The sequence below is a fragment of the Meleagris gallopavo genome, chromosome 1, assembly GCF_905368555.1.
Source record: "Meleagris gallopavo chromosome 1, MGAL_WU_HG_1.1, whole genome shotgun sequence".
Taxonomy (NCBI): Eukaryota; Metazoa; Chordata; class Aves; order Galliformes; family Phasianidae; genus Meleagris; species Meleagris gallopavo.
The window spans coordinates 76045428-76054870 of record NC_139404.1 but is presented as its reverse complement, the minus strand read 5'-3'; the positions used below and the strand labels follow the sequence as shown (position 1 = coordinate 76054870).

The 9443-nt window shown below is 52.6% G+C and overlaps 1 protein-coding gene across 1 annotated transcript; it reads right to left on the bottom strand.

Annotated features, from left to right (window-relative positions):
- Positions 1 to 697: 697 nt before the first annotated feature.
- Positions 698 to 6853, bottom strand: GPR162 (G protein-coupled receptor 162). Its single transcript, XM_085235421.1, has 5 exons — positions 6713 to 6853; positions 3431 to 5191; positions 2425 to 2614; positions 1738 to 1889; positions 698 to 1573 (listed from the first exon to the last, which is right to left on the bottom strand). The coding sequence occupies exons 2-5, from the start codon at positions 4265 to 4267 to the stop codon at positions 1046 to 1048; spliced, it is 1707 nt and encodes a 568-aa protein (XP_085091547.1). The 5' UTR covers positions 4268 to 5191; positions 6713 to 6853; the 3' UTR covers positions 698 to 1045.
- Between the last annotated feature and the right edge of the window lie 2590 nt (positions 6854 to 9443).

Below are 9443 nucleotides of genomic sequence, written 5' to 3'. Positions count from 1 at the left end.
CTTGGCTGATGAAGGACAACAGACCTGCCACGGTCTCTGTGATGCAGCCATCCCTTTCACTTGTGGCTGCAGCTACAAAACAGCATGAAGAAGGAGAAGTCTCGTCTCCAACATACCACCACGCTTCTATTCCAAGAGTTTTGTGCAGAGCAGGAGCTTGATTTAGCACTCACTGTTCCCAGCTTTGGTAGCGTGGAAGCCTGGAGCACTGTAAGTGGAGGCTCTGGCAGCTTTTCTGAGCTTGCTGAGCTGCCTGCCTGAGAAGTTTGGGCTACAGTGTTTTGTGCAAAGTCATGAAGTTTGCACTGGAATCAACAGATTGCACCAGTGGAAACATTACTTTATGAGTCAGGGTCTTTCTGGAGTGGATTTAAGTTTTCAAAACAACACTGCTTTGGAAATCACAGAGGCCACTCCTGTTTAGTCGTAGGCAGCCTAAGTCTACCTTGCAATGGAGAGGGAATCTTTTCACCCCCTCTCCAAATGATGACTCTTCAGTATGGGTGCTGTACCCTCCCATGGGCTGCAGGGGCATCTGCTGCCTCTCAGATACACTAACAAGAGAGGAAGCACGCCTCTCACATTTGGCATTTCCCTTCCAGAAGCCACTGAATCTTCATTAAACACTGGGCCAATCATTTTGTTTCTATGGAAACAAAATTATTACTAATATATTATTTTAAAAGCAGACACACGGTTGACACTCCAAATATAGAATTTTAATAACATTCCGTGCTTGCCTCGTCTCTGAGGGCAGAGTGAATGCAAGGGTGGAGTTCACAAAGGGACAACAAGACTGCCAAGGGTGCCAAGTGGCTGTTGCAGCGGTGGGTGTTTGTAACCTGAGGGCAGGCACAGGCTGTCCGTGTCCGTGGAGCTCCATTCTGCAGATCTGCCACACTTCTCTTACCATGGGGTGCCATGTTTCCTGCCTGCTGGCGAGAAAGATGAGAATGTCAATTAGTAATCAGGTCCTGGGACAAGGGGAAGGTTTGAAGTTTTATTTAAAAATCACGATGGCACTGAATGTTTCTGATGCTGTCTCTCATAATTTGGGATCCTGGAGGGCCTGTGCCTCACAGGCCTCAGAGGTCCTTTCACCCGGTGCCTGCTCCTCATCCTGTATTTGCCAGACCTCGCTTCCAGCCAGAGAGAAGCACCGTGGCTGATCAGTGCTCTCCTCCTCTCTGCTGCCGAGCGAGAGGCGGCGATCGCGGCAAGCTGCAAGTGGGAGACGGGAGTGCCGTGGGCTGCAGACTGGGGAGGGCTGTGGCGTCTCATCGATGAACGTGGTGATCTCATCTCGGAAGAAGCAGGCACTGGAGCTGGATCCCCGGGGCACCAGCCCGCCCTCCAAAAATTGCCGTAGGGATGTCAGCTCGTCTTCTGGGGGCTGCCTGCAGTGCTGGTAGTCATGCAGCTGAGGAGGCAAGAATCCAGGGCCTCCAGACTTGCGGAGGGTGGAAATGCGGATGTCATCAGATGAAGACCACTTGTGTAGGAAGGATGGAGCGGAGCGGTGGGCGGAGAAGATGTTAGTCTCATCATGTGACATCCTCCGTGAGATAGGGACCTGGGTGATGGAGAAGGAGGCAGGCGATGAAAGACTTGAAGAAAAGACAGGCCGGAAGGGGAGTATTTGAGGCCTGCTGAGAGAAGAGTCTAAAGGACATGAATGTGGGAGACGGACAGAGAATGAAGTAGGTTATGGGTCTGCACTACTAGCTTTCAGCTCACCTGTAGATAATGCACCTTGTCCTGGGGCAACAACATGTGGTGCATTGGTAGCAGTTTGATGTCCCGAGAGTCCCGCTTCACAGCTGCAGCACCGTTGGCATCAAATCTTACTTTGCAGATCCTGCCATCCCCATAATCATCACACACACCATCTGTTGGCAAAGAGGAGTATGGCAGTCAGAAGATGAGCATTATCAGTGCAGGCAGATGTCATCCTAACACCTGACCTCTGCCACCCTACTTGCAGTCATTAGGACTGATGTCTGAACAAGGACCTCTACTTTCTGCTTCCAGCAGAAAGGACACACACACTGTCTCATTTCTTCTGTCTCACTTTGGAATGTTCCCCTGCCAGACATGGACCTTTGGATCAGCTGGTTGGCCTGAGGGCTGCTGTGTCTTTCACTATGGATTGACAGCTACGCATCTCACATCTACTCTGAAGGACGTTGCACAGATTTTCTGGGATGCTAGTGAATGCTAAGGCAGCACGTAAATGTCAGAGCCTTCTCCAGAATACATTTTCTCATTGTTCCTGCCTCCAGGTTCTAACACGAATCCCATATAACCACCCATATCTCTCCCAGTGCCATTATGCCCTTTTCCCAAGGAAGACGACCCTCTCCTCTATAGTCTTTTGGGAATGGGGTTACTGAAAAGATGACTGAGGGGTGGTGAGAGGCTTACCGTCATCTCCATCTTCCTCAGACATGATAGCCACACACTGCTCCCAGATGGTGCGGAGATCTGCTCGGTAGCGCTCGCAGGACCAGATGAAAGAGGGGAGCAGCAGAGTCTGCACCATGGAGCACCAGAGCACAGCCAGAACCATCCAAGTGGGTGCCGTGTCATAGCGCAGGCTAAAAAAGCTCACAACCTTTGAGGGAGGAAAGAGAAACAAGATTGTGAAAAACAGACATGCAGATAAAAGAAGGAAAACAGGAGTCACCTCTGTAGTAGAATATAATCTGTCATTAAAGGGCTTGTCAAGTTAGTATGCACATGCCTTTAAAAAAATGTTCCCAGGATGTTTCTGCAGGTTTGCTGGAGCATACTCTGAGCTGTGATCTCTCTAATACGAGACTTGGTGTTAGCATCCCTTCTTCCCTATGTTCATTAAGAGCTGGAGCTAAATACGCACAAAAAAAGGACACAGCCACAGAAAAAAAAACTGTGACTAAGCCTCTGTTCTCTTAATGGTTCCTTTTGAGAACTTCCTCCGCTCTCCAGTTTTGCAGAGAATAAACCAGCCAGTGAAAACCTGAATGCTGACTACAAACATACTAGCAGAAGGAAAAATAAACCTCTCCACAACAGCTTTTAAAGCTGGTGCATCAGATTTCCAGAAACAAATTGGAATAAAAGCAATCTCATCCTTTTTACCAACGCAGATTCTCCTGTACATCTGCAGAATAATTTCCTTTCCAGTCTCCTCTTAGCTGCTTAAAACTCTCACAGTGGTTTTAGCTGTGGTGAGGTGTATATTCCCCAGTGTCTAAAAAAATGTTCCTGTGGAAGGGTGAGGGAACTACTGTAACCTTTTTAAAATTGCCCCTACATTGCCCCTAATACAGATTCAGATGTGGCAACACTTTGGCCGGTGGGTGGAAGAAGGAGTTTCTTCTTTAAAATCTGAGAGAAATGGAAATCTGGTTTAGCTACATATTGCGAAGAGAAAGAACCTGGTGCTTACCAAGATGGGCACCCCCGTGAGTGTGTCGTACAGGAAGACAATTGCGCTGATGAGATTGGTCATCTGCAAGGAGGTCTTGGCTGACTCGGAGCCATCCAGCGAGGACCTCCTTTTGCCTCGTACATCCTCTACCACGATGGCTGGCACATTGAAAGTGTTGTGTGCTGATGAGCAGGACGATGCTTCCTCTGGCCTCTGATGGCAGCACTGTCGTCGCCTTCTGTGTGCCCACAGGGTCTGGTAGAAGGTGATCCCCACACACACCAAGCCCATGACAATTCCTCCAAGGAGCAGGAGGCTAAAGCAGACACCAAAGCCCAGACCTATCTTGCTGACAATGAACTGGCAGCCACGAGCGTAGTACCGCTCGCCGTTGTTGTGCCAGCCAATGGAGGGCAGGGTGGAGAGGATGAATGATACCATCCAGATCCCCATGACTGCATGCAGAGCCTGCTTCTTGGCATTGCTCAGCCGATAGTTGACTGGCCACCTCACCATCCACATTCGGTGGTAAGAAAGGGAGGCCACTGTGAAGCAGGTGGCCAGTGCCAGGGTGTAGTATGTGGACACAAAGACCTTACAGATGCTCTCGTTCCAGTCATAGTTGGAGGACTCACGCCGCAGCTGCACCACAGCGTATGTAGTGAGGGGTACTGCTGCCATGAGGATGTGAGTCCCAGCGAGGAAGCACAGCAGAAGCTCCAGGGGCTTGTGTTTCTGTTGCTTGGCTGTGATGCTGAGGATAATCCAAGAGTTGGCCAGCAGGGCTAACATCCCACATGCCAGCCACCACAGCGAATTGTTGTGCAAGGTGGACTCTGATTCAGAGTCCCCCATGCTGTCCTCCTGCTAGGCTGCACCTTGTTCCTGCCTCTGGGTTACTACAAGAGGATGAATGAGACTTCGCACTGGGGGAACCACGTCCCTCCTCATCTGCTGCTGTGCTGATGCAAGGCGTATGCACACTGCAGGCACTCCTCAAGGCATTGTCACCAGGCACGATGCAGAACAGCCTGCATCTCTGTCTCACTCTCAGTCTTCTCTTTTCCTTTTGTTCTTTTAAATTACTTTCACTTGATCTCTTTCTCCTGTTTTTTTCTGTTGTTCTCTTTCCTTTTCTTTCTTCCACCTTCTTTCTTTCTCATGAAAGCTTGCCAGTGCTTCTTCCCTCAGTCTCTCATGCTCACTTTTTTTTTTCCTCTCCATCTATTTCATTCCTTTCCTCCACTCTTCCCTCAAAGAAAAGGTTCTCCTTACCTTGTGTGCTTCCCAGACACCTTCTGTCTGAGGGAACACCTTCTCCAGAGACTGGTGAAGGCCTCAAACAAACAGGGACTGCTCGGACTCCAAAGAGTTTTACAGCAGCAGGCACCTGTTGCCCAGTGTCCCACTGAGCAAGGAGCTAACAGAGTTTCAGAGAAGACAGGAAGCAGGACAAAGGTCCCACAGAAATGCTGAAAGGGTGCATGCACAATGTGTAATCCCCTTCAGCAAATGGTACACTCGTGGCCAGATGCCTGCTAAGTCAGTCGGAGAGCCATCAACAGGGAGTGGAGGGTGAGGAGGAGGATTCAGAGAGCTCCCTAAGCAAGACCCTGTGGCACTCTCACCGCAGTGTCTGTTTTGCTGCCCTCCTGTGCTCAGCGTGCTTTTTCAAGCTTCCCTGTGAATGCAGGGCAGAGCTGATGAACAATGAAGAGATGGCAGGGAGGGGGCAATCCTTTATAAAGGTTCCCTTGGAGATTCAGGGTATGAGGTTCACTGTAGAAGAGATAAAAGAGAAAAAGTAATTTAAGATCATACTATCTCCTCAAGTCTCCCTTTCTCTCCTTGCTCACACAAACACATTGTCATGATTTGGCTTTGCAGAGCTCTCCCCCTTGTCTTTCAGAGAACAGAAGACCCAGATTTGTGCCAGTCCCTCAGCTGGGACTGGCTGCCAGACACTCTGTGCTCCCTGCTATTCCAGTCTTAGGCTCCCCACCCAAAACATTAATAATGCCATTCTTATAACCGATGGCCCCATCTGCACCGCTCCCTGCTGTTCCAGTTTTGCTCTCCTCACACATCCCTCACTCCTGATGTACAGCTCCCACACCAGTCTTTGGACCTCAGCTTTTCTCTGGCAAGCAGCTGTCCCATCCCACCGAGGGTTGCAATCCGTGGCTCCAGCAACTTGCTGCAGTCCCATGGCCCTGAAGCACAAGTTTCCTGGCCATCACATTTCAAGTTTCTGTAGAACCAGCCTCATTCTCCAGAGCCCTCTGCCTGTGACTCCAGTGCTGCCAGCTCAGCCTCTCTCCTGCCTTCACCTATGGGGTATGCCCATGCAGTAGGCTCCAGGAAGACAAAGGCCTGCTCTGCACCTTGTCCTAGGCAGTGCAAACCCAGTCTGCCTGTTGGTGGATCGGTGCCTCAAGCCCAAACAGTGGGCTTCGCACCCTTCCCATCCTTCTGGGTTACCACATTTCTTCAACCCCCTGGACTAACTCCTTTTCTCCCTGCTCAGAGCAGGCTATTGTGGCTGGCATCCCATCCCATCTTTTTCCCCCCAAAACTACCAGAGCAGCAGTGAGGCCTGTGCCCTTTGCAGGCAGTTCGGAAGCTGGCCAGCCCTGTTAATCGCTGGGGAAGGAATCTTCCTGCAGTCTCTCCGTCTGCTGCCCTTCCCACCCGGCTTGCTCCAGTGGCCCACGCTGTTCCTGGATGAGGCAGGAGCCCTCCAGCGCCTGCCGGCTCGGGGGCCCAATACTCCTCCGAGCTGCCGTCCTCCAGCATCCGGAGAGCCTCTGATCCGCTGCAGAATGGCCGGCTTTGTAAGCCCACCCTGCCCTGGCCGGAACCGTTCGCTCCCCACTGCCCTTCACTCAATCCGCTGGGTAGGGGGACCCGGACTGCGGGGAGAGGAAAAGTCGTGGGGCTGTGATTCGGGGAGGGCGAGGCAGGGGGTCTGCGGGGAGGAGCGGAGGGGGAAGTAGGGGGGGGGGCGGACGAGACGGAATAATCGATGGAAAGCGCGGCGAAAATCGGAGCGACGGGTGCCAGGATGCCCCCGACGCCTTCCCATTTGTCCCCCGCCCGGCAGCCCGGCTACTGCAGCGGCCGGAGAGGCTGAAGGCCAGGTCGGGCGGCCCCGAACCGGGCCGGGCCGGGCTCGGCCATGCCAGGCGCGGGGCCGCGGGGCGTCCCGGGGCGCTGCCGTGCCCGGCGCCGCCGCCTCGGGGGGACGCCGAGGGCGGCGGCGACGCGGGGGCGACGGCGGGCAGCCGGGACTCATCTTACCTCTCGCCGGAGCAAGCGCTGCCATGGCGACGGGCGCCCCGCGCGGCTGTGCGCGCCGCTGCCCGCCTGAGCCGCCCCCGGCCCCGGCCACCGCTGCGGACGCCGCAGGCAGGCGGCACAGCCCCGCGCTCCGGCCATCCGCCAGGCGGGGCGACGGCGAGGGGCGAGGGGCGGGGAGCCGGCAGCGGGAGCTCCGCCGGGCCGAGCAGCCAGGGGGCGGGCAGGGCCGGTCGGCGCGGCGGCCGCCGCCCCAGCCTCGGCCCGGCCCCGGCCCCTCCCAGCGGCCGCGGAGTGTGCGGGTGTGCGGGTGCTGCGCTGCCCTGCGGGGCCGCCCCGAGGAGCGGGAACCGGGCGGCGGGCTACCATCCCTAGAGGAAGAGGGCTCGGGGAAGAACAGCGGGCACCCGCTGCGTGAGCTAACCCCCACGCCGACAGGCTGCAGAGCGGTCCCGTGAGCAGGGAGCCGGGAGCGGCGCTTGGAGGAGCGGTTCGGTGGTGTCGGAAGGGCACGGCTCTCCTGCTGCTTCCTCTCGGAAAGGCGGTTGGGCCGGGAAGTCCTCCCGACAGCACGGGCACCTCTGCTTCCCCGCTTAGTGCCTTGCTGCAGAAAGGGCTGCACCAGCACCTCCTCGTCCTTCTCCTTTCGGGAATGGAGGTCTCCCACAGTCTCATACCTCCAGCTTCAAAACAGCTGCATTAGAACCTTCTTTTGGATCAGGAACACGTGGGCAATTTAGGTGAATCGAACTAGTGAGGTGGGCGTGCAGAGGAATTGTTGAGATTGTTGAGGAAGATGTGTGGCCCCTGTGCTGGTCTTTGGCACGCAGGTGGAAAGGCACAGTTATGGCCTTCTCCATCATTTCTTCTCCACCGCTATCATTTGAGGGAGGTTTATGCCTCAAAGTGAGGAGGTCTGTATCCATAAATGCAAACACATCAGCTCTAATTGTGTCATTTCTATGAATTATTTAATGTGCTAACTTCTACATTACCATCCACCATTCAGAAGTTAAGTCTCCCCAGCACGTTGTTGCCTACCTGTGTGGGTGAGCATATTCTCCCGTATTACACAGAAACAGCAGCTCCATCTTCTGGCGCACTCTGCCCTGCCTTCATGCTTCGCTCCCCTCTGGTGACAGCATCTTGCAGCCTAGCAAGGCCATCATAGGTCTAAATGGGGATGTCCCAAACTGTGAGGCCCCAAAAGGCCTGGTGTCCCTTGCCACAGGACATGACAGTGTTCAGTGGCATCCTGGCAGCAAAGCCTCTCTTGATCCTCAAGGCGAGCTGACAAGGCACCGAGCAGCAAAGAAGTAGGAAACCAAGCAGATCTCAAAGCTCTGTCAAATCATACATTCCTTATGGTAAATATACAAGTTGTGATGAAAATAGATTTTACCAGGAGCTTTGACCAGCTATGAAATAGAGGTACAGATACCAGAAGTTAGCCCCTCCAGACCCATCTCCTTCTAGGAGACTCACAAACAAGCACACAGACTGCAGTACTTTTACTCCCTACAGTGCCAGGCAGGACTCCAACCAGTGACCTGCTGTCCAAATACTCAGCAACCTGCCTGCATGTCCTAGCGCATCCAGACCCAAACAAACACTGCTTTTATAATGCCTGTATAGAAGCTGCTTTCTGGAAAAGTTTACCACACAGGGATCAGTATTCTTTCTGGCTGGCAGCTCTGCAGAGAAACACTCTGTGAAGAAGTGCCCCATAAAGGAAAAGATCTCATTAACAAGAAACAAAATCATAAAAGCAAAAGCATTAACAAAATAGCCAAATCCACTTCTAAAAACAAGGATATGATGGTCTGCAGGTCTTGGGGCTCTGCTAGTGGCCCCGGTGGTCTCACATGTTTCTCACAGAACGCAGGTTCAGCTAAGCCCATGCTCAGAGCCTTGGAATGAGCTCTGCCCAAGGTTTGCAGAGCGATGCTGGTAGCATGCTGGCAGCTTTCCTGGCATCCCTTCTGGCTCTGCTAGCAGGGTGTGGTTAATGGCTAATGGCAAGCCAGCCAAGTAGATCCATGAGCATATTGGTCCTGAAAAGATAGCAACTGCAGTGACAATTTGTCATACCCAAACCTTAGGTTCTATTTCTAGCACTGTATGAAAAGATTTAGTGAGATTTCTCTGTTAATTCATCTGTAAAATGGGCAAGTGCTAATAGCTCATCCCAGGAGACAGGAGACCTTGTCTAACACTGGTCATGAGCTGCACAGAAATACTAAGGGCTTCTGAGTGTAAAAACCAGAATTCAGACTTGTGGATGTTTGTTCACAGGTGGATGCTTTCCTCCAGGCAGCTAGATGAATTCTGAAAGACATTTCTCTCTGTAACAGATGTAAATATTTGTATGTGATATTGTCCTTGAGAAAAGGAAATTCCAGGGCAAGCTGCTGCGATGCATGGTTGTTTTGAAGCTGCTTGCTGTTCTGTAGAGGTGTCTCCATCCTCCTGCTCCCCCCCTGCTTCCTCTTGTTCTTGTTCTCTCTTTCTTACTGACCCTATTTTCATCCATTCCGTCCTCAGTGATACCCCAGGGCAGTGAGTTCGTCTCTGTAAGGGATGTAAAGATGTCATTTTAGAATGTAATTGTTCTACTTTTTAGAATTACTGAACACCCCACAGAGAGGATAACTAGGAGCTCTGGAACCATTAATCTGGGAACGTGCAATGTCAGGAGGGAGCTGAAATGATTTCTTTGCTTTGGATTTATAGC

Excerpts from the sequence above, each read along its gene's own strand:
- GPR162 (XM_085235421.1), bottom strand. The coding sequence starts at position 4,267 with ATGGGGGACTCTGAATCAGAGTCCACCTTGCACAACAATTCGCTGTGG. Across the intron at positions 1,890-2,424 it reads TGAGGAAGATGGAGATGACG|ATGGTGTGTGTGATGATTAT; the intron begins GTAAGCCTCTCA and ends CTTTGCCAACAG. Across the intron at positions 1,574-1,737 it reads ACAAGGTGCATTATCTACAG|GTCCCTATCTCACGGAGGAT; the intron begins GTGAGCTGAAAG and ends TCCATCACCCAG.